The sequence below is a fragment of the Fringilla coelebs genome (assembly GCF_963513975.1).
Source record: "Fringilla coelebs genome assembly, chromosome: 6".
Lineage (NCBI taxonomy): Eukaryota > Metazoa > Chordata > Aves > Passeriformes > Fringillidae > Fringilla > Fringilla coelebs.
Genome location: NC_140034.1, coordinates 16123280 through 16141487, shown reverse-complemented (window position 1 = coordinate 16141487; position 18208 = coordinate 16123280). Strand labels below are relative to the sequence as shown.

At 38.8% G+C, this 18208-nt stretch overlaps 1 protein-coding gene across 2 annotated transcripts; it reads left to right on the top strand.

Annotated features, from left to right (window-relative positions):
- The first annotated feature begins 229 nt into the window (after positions 1-229).
- Positions 230-17630, top strand: GOLGA5 (golgin A5). 2 transcript variants are annotated; one of them, XM_084207743.1, is made up of 13 exons: positions 230-335; positions 919-1534; positions 3849-4073; positions 5080-5299; positions 5844-5967; positions 6777-6980; positions 8083-8253; positions 8796-8924; positions 10830-10928; positions 12548-12773; positions 13939-14044; positions 14966-15029; positions 16256-17630. In XM_084207743.1, the coding sequence occupies exons 2-13, from the start codon at positions 970-972 to the stop codon at positions 16334-16336; spliced, it is 2214 nt and encodes a 737-aa protein (XP_084063869.1). In that variant the 5' UTR covers positions 230-335; positions 919-969; the 3' UTR covers positions 16337-17630. The 2 variants fall into 2 exon arrangements, with proteins under 2 accessions (XP_084063869.1, XP_084063870.1); XM_084207744.1 differs by lacking the exon at positions 230-335 and adding an exon at positions 405-508.
- Positions 17631-18208: the final 578 nt, after the last annotated feature.

The window sequence follows — 18208 nt, the reverse complement described above, 5'->3', positions numbered from 1 at the left end:
ATAATTCTGTGATCCTGCAGCATTCGCAGTTCCGGGCCGGTCCCGCCTCAAAGGCTCCTGAGAGCACCGCCAGGGGGCGCGCCCGGCCAGCTCCGCTCCCGCCGCCGGGGGCGGGGCCCGAGCGTGCCGGGGGGGCGGGGCATGAGCAAGCCGGGGGCGGGGCCCGAGCCAGCCGGGGGGCGGGGTGACTTTGCTGCGCCTGCGCGCGGTGCCCCCGGAAAGGCGGCCACGTCTGCCGGAAGCGCTGGGGCTGAGCTGCCCGGCCCGCGGCCCCGCGCTGACCGCCGGCCCCTCACGGCTCCCCTCGGGCCGGGGCTCCCCAGCGCTTGCAGGAGGTGAGGCCGGGCCGTGCTGAGGCCCCCGCCGCTCCTGAGTGGGGCCGGGCCTGGGGAGGGCGGCGGGCAGGCGGTGCTGCGGGTGGGGGGCAGCGGCCGCTCTGAACGTCGCCTTGCCGGAGCTGGGGTACAGGCGCACGCCCCCGCTGTGGTGTCGCAGGCACGTGGTGCAGGTGAAGGCGCCTCTCCACCGTGTTGGTGTCACGGGAGAGGCAGCGGGCTGCAGAGTTTGTGGGGGAGGAGATCCTGGCCTGAGCCAGGTTGGGAATTGGCAGGTCAAACGTCTAAGGCACGGTTGTTTTCCTTTTGTGATACTCTGTAGCAGCTGAAGATACCAGAAACTGGTGCAGTGGTCTGATTTTAATAACCTTGATTTAAAGACCTAGGTTTTGTATGTTTTCCTCAGAAACTGGTTTGGTTTTTTTCCATTAGTTACCAGAACAGCAAAATGCCAAATAAGCAGAAGAAAAGTATTATAACAACTATAGCACTAATAGCTTAACACACCAGCTGTTTAGATAAACAGTTCATCTTGCCTCAGCAGCAGCAGCAATCTGATTTGTAATTGTTCTGTCTTTTGCAGCATATGATCCTGAAATTTTAATTGTACAGAGTTCATCGACAGACACTCATCATGTCTTGGCTTGCTGATCTCGCTGGAAAGGCAGAGGATCTACTCAACAGAGTTGATCAAGGAGCTGCATCAGCTCTGAGCAAAAAAGACACATCGAGCAGTGCAGTTTATGATAAGAAAAACTTGGACTCTGCCAATGAGTATTCTGAAGTGCACCAGCATACTGGAGAACTGAAATACCAGACCTCATCCAAAGCAGCCTACATCTCCTCAGCAGCTGAAAATATTAAACACCAAAAGGCCACAATCCTGGCAGGAACAGCAAATATTAAAACAGCACGTAGGACATCCTCGGAGGCAGCTTCTCCAGTAGAAAATGCTTCCACACCCAGAGCTGCCTCACATTTTGTGAGAAGAAAAAAGTCAGAACCTGATGATGAGTTGCTATTTGATTTTCTTAACAGTTCAGAGAAAGAACCTAATGGAAGGATAGACTCTAAAAAGGAGAAGAGCAAGACACCTGTTCTTCAGAATCACTCTCGGACTTCAAGCATTAGTTCTGTGTCTACCAGTACACAGAGTGCAAAAACTACTGAAGATAATTCCATCAGGAGCCAAGGCAATGGTAGTTAAATAGTATTGAATCTAGAGATATTTAAAACCCAAGTATGTCTAGGGTAAGGCTAGGTGATGCATGAAACTTCATGTCACTTCATGAAACATTCAATGGTGGTAATATGTCAGATGGGTGAGGTACAGCAGGGCCTTTCAGGTTTTTTCATCATTGGGGCGATACCAGATACTATGCTAGTTTGACAGAAACATCATGAATACCTAAATCCTTTGTGCCCTGGACCTGCCTTGTTGCTGCTGCTCAGCCTGACCTCTCTGAGCTGTGGTCTAGCCTTGCATCAGCCCCACATGTCCCCATGTAGAAGCACAGTTGCTGCTGCTTTTGTTTGGTCTCTTGGGCCCATAGCTGCTGTTGCCATGTGGGAGGGGAGTGACTTTCACCCACACAGAGATGTTAGCTGTAGCCCAGTGCAGTATGTGGGTGAGCTGTTCCCTGTTCCACATGCAGGAGGGATGAGCTGGCAAACTCACTTGTCCTGCAGGAAGCTGGATGCAGGCAGGCTGGTGTAGAGCCACAGGCATGAAAGAGCCAGGGGGATAAAACCTTTGGCTTCGCCAGAAGTAGTTGATGACTGCAGTCTAAATCCAGAGGCCTGAATGAGCCTCCAGGCTGGACAGTCAAAAGCTGGGGCTGGGCTCAAGTCAACCACACAAAAGGCAATGTGGTTGGGAAGTGTCAACAACTTCTCTTCTCTACCAGACTGTCCAGTCTGTACTCCTTCCTTGTTGCTCTGCTGCTTTGCTGTTATTTATTTTAGAAAATTGAAGCAAGTGGTTCTCTTATTAATAATGTAGTTAGAATACTTTATTATTTGTTTAGTACTTTGAGCATGTAAAGTGTTGTAAATGCCATTTTTTTACTGCTTTAGACATAAAAAGGGATAATTTCCAAACATGTGAATATTTTTCTGAGTCCGTGACTTTTCAGTAAGGTTTACTACTAAAAATAAATCATACAGATATGTTAGATCTGACTCTGCAGCCTTGCTGATTGGTGCTTAAGAAACATTTGGTTTTTTCAGTGTGGCTTGTTGAATTTTCTTCTGAGGATTTTTGAGCACAGTTTGCATTGTGGAGCTGCTAATAAGGAAGAATGCAGTTAAAATACAAGACTTGAACACTCTGTTTTCCAAAGTTCATTGTACAGATATATCTGTGTCATTTAAATATTCAGCACAGAATCTGTTGAAGTAGCTTATGATGTATTAGCTATAGACAAAAACAATTAACATTATACTTTGTATATTGCCATGGTTATAATTCAGTCTATGCTATAAATGGCTCTTTTATTGTCTCATTAGCTTAATTAATCTATTGAGTTTTCCAGACAAAGAAATGAGCCTAAATTATTTCCTAAGTTGGAAACTGTAAGTAAATCAAAGGAAAGGTAATGACATTTCATAGGATCCCTTTAATTAGAAAAAGGCTTGAAAAATGTAGAAGAAATCTTCTGTCACTGCTGCTTCTAGTGGGTGTGGTGTTGCTCAGAATTAATAGTGTGTCCCCATTCCCTGGGCTTGGGGTGTTAGGGGCTGTTGCAGTGGTAGGAAAAATTAAGCAGCTTGGTTAATGATCACAAGGGAAAGTAAATATTCAGCATTCAAAAATTCTGTAGCATGTTTGGGTTGCCTGTTTGTTCATTGCTTGCTATGTCATTTTAACATTTCTGCAAAGCTCCCAACTATTTGTGTGCTGGAATCAGGACTCTTACAGTGGATTTGTAGCTTTCACAGCATTAATCCAAGATGTGTCTTGTGCATGATGGGAAAAGGCTGTTGGTTCCTCTTTCCCTCCAGGGAACTTGTTCGGAATATCACTAGGAGTTCCTTTATTGTTCTCTTTTTTAAAACAAAATTGACATTGGCCAAATCTGAATGAAAACCAGAATGAGTTTGTACTAAAAATTCCTGCAGTTAGTTGCCATGTATATTTAGTGTTTTGTGTTACTCTTCAGCTTCTGAGGACTTCTCTGAGCAGCAAAGTTATAAATAGAGTGTTAATGGTGTTAATGTTTTGAAATCCTGAAGTTGCTATTTATGTAATAAGAAATTTTATAACTTCTATTATGTCTTGTCTTGCAGTATTAACAAAAAACATTGCATCATGCATGTAAATAGTCCTGTTTTGTGCAACCCCTTTTGAGAAGCAGCTCCATATTCCTTTTCAGCATGAACTTTTTTGATTTATTATCATTGTTGTTCCTTAACCATTGACGCAGAACATGGAACTACATTGATGCAGAACATGTTATAGAAAGGTAGTTTACAAACACGTGCATTCATTCTAAGTGACATCTCTCTGTACAGAAACTCCAGACAGTTCAGACTCTGGCCTGGGAGCACAAGGGAGTGATGGCCTGAAGGATTCATCACTAAGTGCAGTAACCAGCCCCAGCCTTTCAGCCAGTGATGATTCCAAATCACATGAGCTGTCCAACCTTCGCCTGGAGAACCAGCTGCTGCGAAATGAAGTTCAGTCTTTAAATCAAGAAGTGGCTTCATTAATACAGAGGTCCAAAGAAACACAAGAAGGTACTTCAGCTATATCATTAGTAATGTGCTAGTGAACTAGGAAACAATGCTCTATGTATTTGTAATAAAAACTCCCCAGGTACCTTTGCATGTATGACTTCCCGTAGAATGAGATGGGAGAAATTAAAAGGCTTGTTTAACTACAAAGATACAAGAAATGTTGATTAAAATGGTGTGTTCAGGTTAGTAACAAAGCTTACTTCTTAACAAAACACTGGCAGGAAATACCATGTTTAAAATACTTTTCCTGCATTTTAATGGCTTTTGCAAAATGCTTATTTTTAACTTAACAAATTCCTTTGAATACTTCAAACTGACTACTTTCTGGCTGTAGTAGACTATAGTCTCTGATGCCTAGAAACTGACAGTAAAAATATAAAATTAGTATTTTTAATATGACATCACTTGCTTTTTCAAAGTCAAGTGAAATGGAAATATAAAACACGTGAGTAAAAATTAAATGATAAAACGGAGAGCAAACTCCTGCTGTTAGGCATAAAATTGAGGTACCACATTTTTTTCACAGTACCTGCATAAGCCAGATAATTTTTATATCCAGTTGAAGTTTAATGTGTGATGTTAGATTTAAAACAGAAGCTTCTAAGTATTCCAGCATTATCCACAACTGGTGTATTTTTCTATTGTTTTTTATGTGACAGTAAACTCAAACTGGAATTAAACTAGATGCTTTATACAAACATTTATTTTGACACAGGGATATTTGACAGTAGGCCATTGCAGGGGATAGAGCAGGTGAAATCTGTCATCCACAGTATGACTCAGAATGAAATGTCTATTTTGAGATCACCTCCAAAATTTTTTGGGTTGTGTTTTGACAGCCAGTCTGGCATTTTTTATTTCCCAGTAGCTTATAAATTTTCAGTTTTACTTCAACTTGGTTGTATTTAATAGTTTCCTTTAAGAAATGAGATAGTTGCATCCTGACTGCTTACAAGACCTTGCAATATCTACTTTGTAAACTTCAAAGAAACTTCCTATTTTGTAGAACTGAGCAAATCCCGGGAGAAGGTGGAGAAGTGGAATATTGACCATTCCAAGAGTGACAGGATGGTTAGAGAACTTCAGGCTCGGGTGGATGATCTGACAGAAGCTGTTGGTGCCAAAGATTCTCAGCTAGCTGTGCTGAAAGTACGGTTGCAAGAAGCTGATCAGCTCTTGAGTGCTCGGACAGAAGCTTTAGAAGCACTGCAGAGTGAAAAATCACGGTACTTCTTCATTTCATACTCTAGAATTCTGCAAATAGTAATAAGTTGGAAAAAATTGAGGCAGATAATTTAGTGTCTTCAAGAATAAAAAATAAAATAATAAGAAAAAATTTGAAATACAGGGATTAAAGTTTGCACTGAAACTGCTCTATCATAGCTGGCAATGGGAACAGGACAAATGAGTATTAGATAGGGCATCCGTTGGTATCTGATTATTGAAATCCATGTTGTGTAAAGTATTTGTTTATGTCAGAGGCATGATGCTGAAGATCCCAAGAATTTTTTTTCTTGAAAAATAGACTTGCTTATCCACAAATATACATATTTTTCTGAATTTATGTCACTGCTGGGATATGGATATTCCAGAATATAGGCCAGGGAGGAGAAGTGTGAGTCATTACTCCAGGCCTCACACCTGTAGTCTGTATGCAGTAATCTACTGGGCAAATTTTCAAAGGTGGTATGGAAGCTAGGAGGTTATAGTTCTACATGAAAAATCACAATAGCTTGCTTCTTTTCCAATAAATGTGTGTCTCTATTTCAGGATTATACAAGACCACAGTGAAGGAAGCAGTTTACAAAATCAAGCCCTTCAGACTCTTCAGGAGAGGCTGCGTGATGCAGACTCTGCGCTCAAGCGAGAGCAAGAAAGTTACAAACAAATGCAGGTTAGACATGAAGAGTCAGGAAGACTCTAAGATTGTGATTTTGAGATCAGATCCATGAAGTTCCATTTTTTTTCTTCTCCCTTTGGTTTCAGTACTGTTCAGGGTACTAATTGCTTGGAAGGGTGTGCTGCTGTCTGCTGCACTAAATACCCTTGAGGTGCTAATTTATTTCTTACATGTTATTTTGAAAGCTTCGTGAGTAAAAGTTTTTGAGGATTAATGTTGACAATTTTTACTGGGGTTTTTTTATGCTAACTTTGATGTTAATACATGTTTGAAAGGTAAATCAGTAATCAGTTTCATTTTCCATGGTGTGTTGTTACACAATTTTACTGTGAGATCTTAAGATGAAGGATCACTTCTGTGGTAAAGATGCAAGTACATTATTGATAGAGACTGTTTTCTTTACTTAATTTGCCTTTGCTATTTGTAATAGCATATCTGAAAATCTTTGAGAGTGTCTGTTTTGGTTTTTTTACAGTACTTCAGAATATGTCATACTGAAATTGGTAATATTTTTTGAGGGGCAAGCTTGCTTTTTGTTTGCTGAATAAATTTGAATAATAGGAAGATGGTTATTCCCTCACTCTTTGTGGTGAGGGAAAGAAAAGCATATTCTTATTTGGATTATTTACCACTTGGTTAAGCAAGCAGAGTTTTTTTCCATGTAGCAGTAATGAGTCTTTAAGTTGGAGATGGTAGATAGGTGGTGTGTTCTGTGTAGTTGCTTTTAAACTTTCTTTTTTCCTTCCTAGGTTAAAGTTGAGGCTGTGTTTAAACACAAAGTATTGTTTCTTTATTACTAATAGAATGAGTTTGCGGCTCGTCTAAGTAAAGTGGAAGCAGAACGTCAGAACCTGGCAGAAGGGATAACTGCAGCAGAGAGAAAGTATTTAGATGAAAAGAGGCGAGCTGATGAGCTTCAGCAGCAAGTCAAAGTAACTAAAAGCCACCTAGAATCTGCAAAACAGGAGCTGACAGACTATAAACAGAAAGCTACTCGCATTCTCCAAGTAAGCACTATTTGTATGCTTTAACTGCTTTAAGGTGTTATGCTTCACATAATCTAACCTGTGGTTTATTTTTTCATGTGACCTGTAATGTGTTCTGGGGTATATTTATAATGATACATATATAGAACAGCTACCAGTCTGCCTTTTGTAAACTGAAGTTTATAGATGAGGTTATGGAATTGAAATGATAGTTCAGGTCCTGAACCTGAAAAAAAATCCAAGGGAACTGTTGCACTTATTGTGCATCATCTGTCAGTGTGTTCCACATCCAAGAGCCCAGATGGTTAGATGAAACTGCAGTAGATGAAATCTACAATTTGTTCCATATCCACTATTTTTGATTCAAGAATATTGTTCTTTTCTGCCTGGGGCTGAAGCATAGCATAGAGTGGATACTTAACATGTAACCAGAGAATATTTTTCCATGTCCCGAAAGGTTGCTTGTGATTAACGTGATATGAACAGTGGCAAAATCAGGTGTTTTGCGCCAAGTTCTGTACTATGTAAATTGTCAAAGATACCATGGCCAGATGTGGTTGGTTTGAGTATTGTTTATAAATGTTAGCAAGATGTTGAAGATAGAGATCTCTTCTTAGAATAGTTAATTAGTCAAATGTTCAAGGACAGGTTTTAAATCATCTTGATAAATATGAAAAGCCTAAAATCACAAGTCAATGTAACACTAGACTGACTCTGAATAAAATTATTTATCCTCTTGCCTTGAAGAGTTACTGCTGTATTTGGTTCTTGATTTTGTTGGCAGGAGAAAAAGAAGGTCATGTTTGTCTATAGTGTCTGTTGGTGTGCATCTTGTCTGTTTCAGAACCAAGGGGGCCAAAACTGTTATCCATGACAAGTTTAACATTGCAGGCACTTGTAAAGAAAAAAGCTGTAGTCTCCAAGAGATAACACAGACTTTCAGTTAAATTAGTCTTATGGCATACAGAAAATCAGAAAAATTATCAATATGGAAGCATTTTCATATTCAAATGTGTAGGGTCATTACTGGATAAAAGAACAGATAAACCAGTCATTATAGCATATTCTAGTTGAGCACTTGTTCAATACTGCTATAAATAATGTATTGACTTATTTTTTTCAGTCTAAAGAAAAGTTGATAAACAGCTTAAAAGAAGGCTCTGGTATTGAAGGCCTGGATAGCAATACAGCAAGCACGGTGGAACTGGAGGAACTGAGACATGAGCGAGACACTCAGAGAGAAGAAATACAAAAACTGATGGGACAAATACAACAGATGAGAACAGAGCTGCAGGTAGCTGTGCCTACATACACTGTATTTGCAGTTAGCTATGACAAAGGACTGTTCTCTTGTGTACTGTGGGTCTGTTGATTCTAGTATTTATTACCTTACTTCTCTCTTCCCTCACTCCTATGTACTCCTTTTGAGGGAAGCATTTCTTTACTAACAGTCATAGTGATTTCTCTAGTCATCACCTATATTCTTTTCTGCAAGGGCTACTAATCCTTGAAGCACTGTAATCCAAGTCATCCATGCCCATCTGCTGGCATAATGGGCTCAACGCAGCAGCTGCATGCAAGCCCATTTTACACAGTTTTAGCCTGTAGACAGTAAAAAGGAAGAAGCAGAGGCTTTTCATGTTCAAAAAATGTATTTATTTTATTACTGTGTTACTAAAAATATTCTGTATAAAATCACCAAATGTAATTTATCCAATACACCCACACCTTCCTTTTCCTTTGAAGAAATATATACCACTTTTTTTACTGTCAAGATGACATATTTGGAGTAACATCTGAATGTTAGTGAAAGGGTTATATTTGTGTTCATTTCAGGATATGGAGACACAGCAGGTAAGCGAAGCTGAGTCAGTGAGAGAGCAGCTTCAAGACCTGCAAGAGCAAATATCAGCACATAAAATGGCCAAGCAGGAGGCAGAAGCTGAACTAGAACGGCAAAAACAGGTAAGGAATTCTTGAAAGCTGGATCTCTTTTTAGGCCCTGTGCGGTGGCATCAGAAAAGCGTTTGGCTTAAGAAGAGAATATTTGGATACTTGGGCAGTGTTTGATTAATTTTTTGTCTAGTACTCAACTAGGTCAAGGAAAGTGCAGCCAAGATTAAGCAATGGTCAGGGCCTTCTGGGTACTGCTGATGAACAGAGATCCTGGTGAATAAACAGAACCCTAAGGGAGGACACAGAATTGCGTTTTATTCAGCAGGGAAACAATCAAACAACAGGGATATAGTAACAAGTGTAACATTTTTTATATCAAATATAAATACTGAATAGCCACTAATACTGAAAGTGGCTATTGAGACTCTTCCTGTGCTCAATTAATACATAAGTTGTAGCTTGTAAAACAATGTCATTGTGGTACCAATTTTAGCAGTAATTTATTTAATCCATTTGTTACTCAGTTCTGAATCTAATAGTCATTACTTCTAAACTGCTCTAGTAGACAAATTGCTGATAAAATTATGTTAATGAATTCTATCAGATTGTGTCATCTTTTTTAGCAAATTGCCTTGATTTAAGCAGTTTTGCGCTATAAAGAGAGTGGGAAAAAAAGGCAAACTTGTATTTCATGTGAACAAACTTATTATGCATTAGGAATTGGACAAATACTTTGCATGTTAAAAATTTTCCTTGTAAGAAAAAGCTCATGTAAAGAGAATTGATAATGAAGAAAGCCCAAGTCCTCTGTATCTGCTAGGAACAATTTATCTTCTAGGATTATCTATCCTTTCAGAAATTACATTTTAATGGGATGCTTGCAGCTTGAACTAATTAAAAGGCAGAAGTCGAGGTCTGCTCTTGATGGGTAGCTGATGTTTATTGTGTCAAAGCAGATGGTAGATTGTATTTTGTTACTCCTGCCCTTCTGAGGAATATGCTTTAAGTCAATAGAAAGAGTGAGGTGAATTAAAAAAAACATCAGTTATTGCAGAAACTGAAGTCTTCCTTTTGATGACACCCATTTACATGTGCTTTTAACATAATTGCTTGTGTTGATACTTAATATAATTATGGTCAGTTCTGTCTGGGAGTTGCTTTGACTATTGTCATAAGGTTTCTGAAACTGAAGATGGAAAATAAGTAGAGGTGTTATTTTTTGTGCATCTGATGGTTCAAAGGGAGAACAGGATTATCTGTTTTCTGTAGTAACTGACAGCTGAAGTCATAGTGATTTGAAGATTGTCTTAATTTAAAAGATAAGCTTGACAGGTCTGTAAGTGGGAGCTAAAATAGCCACTAAGTCATGGGAGTAACAAAACTTAACACTTAGATTTGCTCTTCAGTAATTTTATTGGTTTTTTACTAATATTTCTTCTCCTTTCATATCTGCTATGTTAATTTATCCTAAACTTTAGAGGAAGATGTATGTCATGCAGAATTAGAGATAGCTATGCAGAGGGTTTCCAAACATGTTAAAGAATGGTATTTTGAATTAATGAGTTTATTTTAGGAATAGAGATACCCTCTTAAGTATTTTGTAATTGTTACATTATTGATATGGTTTTAAGATAGCACTGCAACAAATGGTGAAAGATTAGGGAAAATAAAATTTTGGCCCAAATGAAACTGTGTAAGTCCTAGTAAGTGAGTCTGGATTGATATTTATATTAGGGCAGTCTCCACAGAAGAATTTAATTAGCCTTGTAGGTTGTGTCTTGGTACTCTGCTCTTTCTATCCCCATACCCCCCATCCATGACAGACATGTAACTAAGATAGTATTTCAGTTTGTATTTGATGGCAGCATATTGTTTTCTTGTGTTCTGTTGTGAAACTCTAGATAACTAAAGTTTGTCTCTAAAAATATATCTATGTATAAAATTTTTTATGTGTGATTGTGATAAATTTTACAGGAACTTCATTATACTGAAGAAGAACTGTATCGAACAAAGAATACTTTGCAAAGCAGAATAAAAGACAGAGAGGAAGAAATTCAGAAGCTCAGAAATCAGGTGTGTATAGAAAACAATTTTATCCCCTTCAGTTATGAAAACAGTGATAAGAAGTACTTATTTGACTACACTATCCTGAAAACTCCTGTAAGCATTCTGCTGGTGAGGTACAGTGTACTTGTTTTCAATAAAGAGTAGAGTTTTGAGAGTGGGGAATACAAGAAGGGAACCATGAAAATAGCCATTTTATAGTTGTATGCTTTTATATAAACGAGGGGGAAAATCAACCACTGTCCCAGCTAGACCTGGTGGAGGGTGTTGGAGCAACATTCTTCTCTTTGCAGATTAAAAACACTCGTTGGAGTTTGATTAGGTCATTATGAATTCTGCCAAGATCCTTGGCAGAATTCAAGAACCTGTTGAAAGAACCTAAGTTATATCCTTCAGACTCTGTGATCCATCTGGCCCGCTGTTCTACCTTGGCCAGTGGCAGTAGGGGCCACCATGTGAGCCTGGCCACTTCCTTCACTCCTGTGTACCTGCTCATCATCAGCAGCTGAATTGGGGTTGTTAGTGTTTGAGTCTTTACTAAGTTCTGCTGTGTTGATGGACCTGTTTCCTTTGTATCAGTCTAATCCCTTTTGGAACCTCCACATACCTGTGAGCCCCCACAGTGTCCTTGGGCAGCCTGAAGGCATTGGCCTCATTCTGTTAAGTTACCTTAGCATAGTGAAAGTAGGCTGTTCATGGGGAAATTGGGAGTCTGGAGTCAGGTGTGGTCAGCTGAGCAGTTACAATGTCAGGATTTGGAAATGCTTGTGATGTGATACAGATTTCTTGAGCATGTTGGCAAATGAATTTTCTGGTGGTGCTGAACTTCAGAACTACCTGCACCTGCCTCTGCCTAGTTGCAGGCACCTAGTTTGTGTTTTGCGGATCCGTAATTCCTGATGATTCTGTTTCTTCATTAATGAAGTTACATCTTTGTGGAATATGATGCCACAAGGTGGCTGAGGTCCAGGACTGGAGGGAATAGATGAGCTATTGCACATATGGCAGATCTGGTGATTCCCATTTGCTGGAAATATTTTCTGCAAATTGAATGACATCATCCGTGTCAAACACATGATCCATTTGCTGGCTGTGCAGTTTCTATTTGCTAGTACAGTCATGTTTTCTGCCTTGCTGCTCCTCAGTTCTTCTGCAACATATTCTGCATTCTCACCATTTCATTCATACTTTCCTGTAAAATGGCATCAGGCCTCCCTATTTGTACTGAGTTTTTCCTTCCTTGTGTGAAAACATTTTTACATACTCACTAAGTTGAAAGTATGGTAGCCAGGCTAGATTAGCTTGCTATTGATTGCTGTTTAAACTTGTCTCTGAGGCATAACTTCAATGTTGTGATCAAATTTAGGATTATACAGAAACTTTGATATGATTATGGGTGGAAAACGGAAAGATGCATTTTTGCAAAGAGTTTGTTGTGTAATGTAAACAGTTAACAACTGCTGAAATTAGGTTTCCTCACTCATCAGTGATAGTTTTGATGGCATTATCCTGTAAAAATTCTGCTGTGGAGTAACTTGGTTCTTGAAAGCTTAGGTTTTTATAGAGCTTTGTAATATGTCCGTTGGTTGGAGTTTGAATTTAGAATTTTTTTTTCCTTGCTTTTTTAGCTGACAAACAAGGCTCTAAGCAGTAGTAGTCAGACAGAATTGGAAAATCGGCTTCACCAGCTGACAGAAACACTAATTCAGAAGCAAACCATGTTAGAGAGCCTGAGCACAGAGAAAAATTCACTTGTGTACCAACTGGAACGGCTGGAGCAACAGCTGAAAGCTATCCAAGGCACAAGTGCCAATGGACCTTCCATTAACATGGCAGGCATTGATGGTGCTGAAGGTAAACAAGGAAATACAATACTTAAAGCTCTTCTCTTTTCTGCATTCCAGGCTATTTTGTTTCCTAATGCCTTTCCCTGAAAGTTCGAGTTTGTAAGGAAAAATAAGTGCTGAAATTAGGCCACTTATTCTAGAGACTTTCTCTACAGCAGCCAGTATCATAAAAATAGTTAACCAGAAGCTCCTTTATGTGAGAAAATGACTTCAGTAAATTTAATAGAGCAAATTTAGTCTTTAATAAATTCTCAATACTATGGCACTGTTAGAATAATTCCGTCACAGATGCAAATAAACTTGTATTTTGGGTTTAAACTGAATGTTAGAAACAGGATTTAAGTGTTCTCTTGCAAAAAAGGGTTTGGGAAGAGAGTAAGAATTGGAATACTTCCTTTTGAGAATTGATCTGGTTGAAATTAATTTCTTCCTTGCTTTCTGTTTTTCTTGAAAAGCAGCTTAAAATATGATGGTTCTGATGAGCTTGGTTTGTCAGCCCTGTATTTCTGGGACAACCCCAGCAGTTGATCCAATGTGTTGAGATGTTACTCTTCAAAGTTTGACATTTTGTATGTATGTTAAGTAACTTTAAAAGCAAGGGACAGTCAGTCACCAAGAGGTGTGAAATAACAGTCCAGACATTTTCTCTGCTTATCAGAGTTGGAGTTGTTTGTAAGTAACTTCAGAAAGCTAAAGTTTAGTTACACAAAAGTAACATTATCAATTTTTTTTAATGAAGTTGATACATAGTAAAAATGTAAATAAAGTAAAAAATTGTTGAATGTACAAGTTAGTGTCAGAAATGCTAATCAAAGTTTCACTGTATGAGAGTAAAAAAATTTGAGAAACTGTGCCAGTATCAAGCCCATCATTTTATACACCTAATAATAGTTATTAGATGTATAAATAATATCTATATATATATATGCATATAATAATAGTGACATGATGGAGTTGAATATCAAGATATCCATTTAGTAAACTAATAAATTTTAAAAATATACTAAGTTGAAGCAAAGTTTGACTTGATTGTAAGTTTATCAAGAATTGATGACGCTACAATCATATTGATCACTATTTGTATATTTTTATGTATGTATATGTTATATACTATCAGTTTGTTTTGTTTGACCACAACTTGTGTGATGGTTTGCCCTCGTTCCCCCCGGCAGGGGCTCGCCTGCGCAGTGTCCCTGTGCTGTTCGGTGACGCGGACACCAGCGCGGCCGGGGTGTACGGCCGGGTCCGCAAGGCTGCCAGCACCATAGACCAGTTCAGGTGAGGCTGTCCCCAGGGAACTCATCTGTAGTCACTGTCATCCTGTTACAGTGTCCAAGTGACACGCCTTGGTGTGTATGACTCCTTTTATGAAGGGAAAAGGTGTAAATAGTGCAGCTAAAGGATGGTGTAAAATACAAAGTATTGACCCACTTCACTTGTGCTTTCCTATGACGTTAATATTCTTAAGCTTTTGCAAATTATTGTCAATTATTTAAACAAAGCTCTTACAGACTTTGGTGTGAGAGGTTCCCTGAGTTATGAAAAAAAATCCTATCAAATTCATTACATCCATCTTCTACATTTTTTACTTTCAGAGGTTTTGGCTGTGTCTGTGATAAACTGTAAGTGTGTATTAGTGGGGGGGTATCATCTGTACTCTTTCCGTCCTGACGAAGACAAGATTCTGCCTTCTAAGCCAATGCAGCAGATTACCTTGGAAGATAATCTGTTTGAGGAATTAGTAAATGAAAGTCATTCTGGATCCAGCAGTAAATTTGCTTTGATCCCTTTCTGAGGAGTTAGGTGAATTGCCAGTATTCACAGCAAAGGTCTGCTACAAAACTTGAAACAAATACCAACAGAAAACAAAATTTGATAATACTTCTTAGACCTTTGAAAGCAAGATACCTTGATAGAAAGTCCTTCGTGCTTCCATGGTACTTGAATTTCATTGTGCCAGGACTTCTGTGATTGGGAAATAATTAGGAGGATTTTATGGTCTGAATTTTCTCACCCCACTTAGTGTTTTGAGTACATGAAGTAAAATTCAAGACAACAACAAAGCCTTGTGTGTATTTGAGAAAATTCAAGACAGAAACAAAGCCATAATGTTTGAATTTGTGGTGACTGAGATGAGAGTAACAAGAATTTATTGCTGAGTGTTAAATTGTGTTTTGTTTTCTCTTGCTACCTGTGTAGCATTCGGCTGGGAATCTTTCTGAGGCGATACCCCATAGCAAGAGTCTTTGTAATCATTTACATGGTGAGTCAGCTCTCTTCAGTGCAAGATTTCTAGAGCCAGTTTATATGCCAGTATGTCTTAAATGGAAAGACTGATGTTCAAAAGGCTATCATTAGCAACTCAATGTGGGGTTTTGGAAAGTGGAAAAAATAATGCTTTTACAACAGCATTTTGGAGTCGTGTTGCTTGGTAGTTTTCACTTTTTCCCAGAAATTCTTAGTATATCAGTCTTAAAGACACTTATGTAACTACCATTTAAAGGCCTGGAAAAGTAGATTCTAGTAGTAAAATATGGAATAATGGTGACCAGTTGCCAAGGTTAACCTGCCATGCCTGCATGCATTGCATTTAGGAAAATGACTTTTTTTTTAGAGGTTTTTTAATATTTGACGCCTCACTTTGGTGTTTTTTTGGTGGCTAATGATCACTCTTCGCTAGTAGCTGAAAAAGTAGCAAGACAAGTTTTTCTTGGTCAACTTAAAAAAATAGAAGAAAATTGCTCACCCACATCGGGCTGAACTGCCAGGCTGGCACTTGCTAGAAGTGAAATGCCTCCCTTATCCACTGGAGGGCAGGTGCCTGTCAGCTGCAGGGAGCCGTGGAAAGGCAGGCTTTGTAAAAAACTGGACTTCTGCTGCCTTAGCTGCAGTCTGAAGGGAAACTTGATGGTGGATGTACAGGAGCTGGGCAGCCACTGGCAGTTACCCCTTTTCAGCTCAAACCTTGACCATGACTACTATAACTTGAATTTTTAAAAATATTTTTAAAATAAATGTGGGTTATGTATTCCTTTTTGCACTCGAGGAAGCTTCTATTCTAATTGGGTAGTTTTAGCCAAATTTGAAGGAGAATTGCCATTCCTACAGAGTTCATAAAAATGCCTCAAATCAGTGCCTGCATTAAAGAGAAGGAAATCAGAGCTTGGCTGGCTTACAGGCTGGTGTCAGCCAGTTGGCACAGGAGTAGTGGCTTACCAGTCACTCCAGGCACATCACATTGTGCACTGGCTGGGGAGTGGATATCAGAGGGAACAGCTGAAGTTGCTGTGGCATGAAGGAAAAGAGAAACCAGACAACACAAATCTGTAGGAAAACAGGTTATTTTATTTTTGCTGCTTGTGTGAAGTCTTCAGTTTTCTGTAAATAGGTTCTTCAGAATCTGGTTTAGCTCTCACTGAGAGCTCTCCTGTTTACTGCTGCTGTGGATGGTGATTGTCAGTGCTAAATTTATTTCTTTTCTTTTCCCAGGCCTTGCTTCATCTCTGGGTGATGATTGTTCTCCTTACCTACACCCCAGAAATGCATCATGACGGTCCCAGTGGCAGGTAGACTGAGACAGAACCATATGCTGTGTTAATGTAGTGTGGACTGGCAATGCCTTTGAATTATCAGTCCTGAAACATCAGCAAACTTTGCCTCATGGTGTTTTGGAAGGATGAAAACCATCATGCCTGATTCATCACTACCTTTCAAATACACGTGTAATACTATGTAGCTTTTTCAATTTACCTAAAAGAGCATCACTTCCCTGGAGAAATGAAGCTGTTAAGCTAAGCTCTGATTAGCCTTTACATTTTATGTAGACCCTCTGATGGTTAGAGTGAAAGATAAGGCCTGTTCTGCAGAGGAGTGCAAGGAATTCTGAAATTGCAGGTATATCTGGTACAAATTGTTTTAGGTCGTACTGGATGTAGGCTATGGTCAGGTAATAAACTGTATTTAGCATTTTAAATAAACTTCTTTCTGGTTTCTTTCAGTCTGCTTTTGCACTTCTGTTTTTAACTTTGTACATAATAGGCTTTTCCTTAACATAAACTGGAAAAAGGAAAATGGATTGGTGCAATATATTTTTGTAAATAAGTTTAAGAATAAAATATTATGCATTCTTCTTAGCTTTGTACTTCTAGTGCAATAGATGTATCTTTCCTACCAACTGAATAGTGGGGCTGCCTATTTGAAGGCTGGTATTTTAGCTTTATTAGAGAAAGAGAGATGGTTTTTCAGAAGGAAGGTTTAAACTGTTGAGAAGTAATAGTGTTTCTTTTTGCACTTGAAATTTGTATCTTTTAACTGCATTTTCTTATACCTCTCTCATTAGTACATGTCTTAATCAGATCTTATTGAAACATTTATTTTCTAAAGCTTTGGGTACTTAATTAAAGCTATTTCTATATGAAATCTATCAAAACATTAAAATTTTCTCATGTCTAAACACTCACCAAATATACTAATAAACAAACATCATCAAATATTTATAGTAAAACCCAAAATACCAAACCTACTATAGAAGTTCTGTTGTCAGATTGTGGCATTCTGTAATCATGAATTATCAATAGACAATCACACAAGGTCACTTTATTTCCTTTAGAAATTTCTTGGTTTTTTGTGTGGTGCTCACAGCTGGGTAATGAAAAGATTGCTTGCTTTGCAAGCAGTTTGTCACTCTTGCTCTTAAGGATGTGGCTCAGTTTCTATGTGGCTTGAACACACAGCATGGGTCCTGTGCATGAAGTCTGTCACGCTGGCTCCTATGGAAATGTTACAGTGGACAAATGACTGTATTGCTGCTCTGATTCACATCTTGCAGAGAAAACTGAAATGTTTGGATAAACTGAATAATAAAAGAGAGCATTTATTCTAAGTTTTGTCTGCCCTCTTTCGCGTTTGTTGCACTTTGCCTAACTCCTGTTGCCTATATTCTTTTCCATTCTGGTACTGAAGCCACTTTTGAACCCCAGGGGGAGCTGGTGGGTATGGAAGGAGATCAAGTAAAGGACCTTTGCACACTCATTTTCTACACACATCCAGTTTTTTCATTCAAACACTTCTAAAACACTGAATCTTCGAATATTTCAGTATATTGTGATATTTTGGGGGGAACATTATTAGTGGTATAAATGCCTTAGAGCTTTATTCTTACTTCCTTTTCTCTTTTGGTTTCCCTTTGTGTGCATGTGTGGTTTTGGTTGGTTTCTTTCTTTGTGAGGTTTTTTTGGTTTGGCTGTTGGGTTTTTTGGTTGGTTGTTGGTTTTTTGAGTGGGGTTTTTTTTGTTTTTGTTTTGGGTTTTTGGTTTTGTTTTTCTTTGTTCATTTTTTTTGTTTGGACAACTTCAGAAGTGCACAGACTTTATTTTTGGTGAAACTTAGTGAAGCTGTTACAGAACCTTTCATCATAGATTACTATTCTTTTCTTCAGAATTC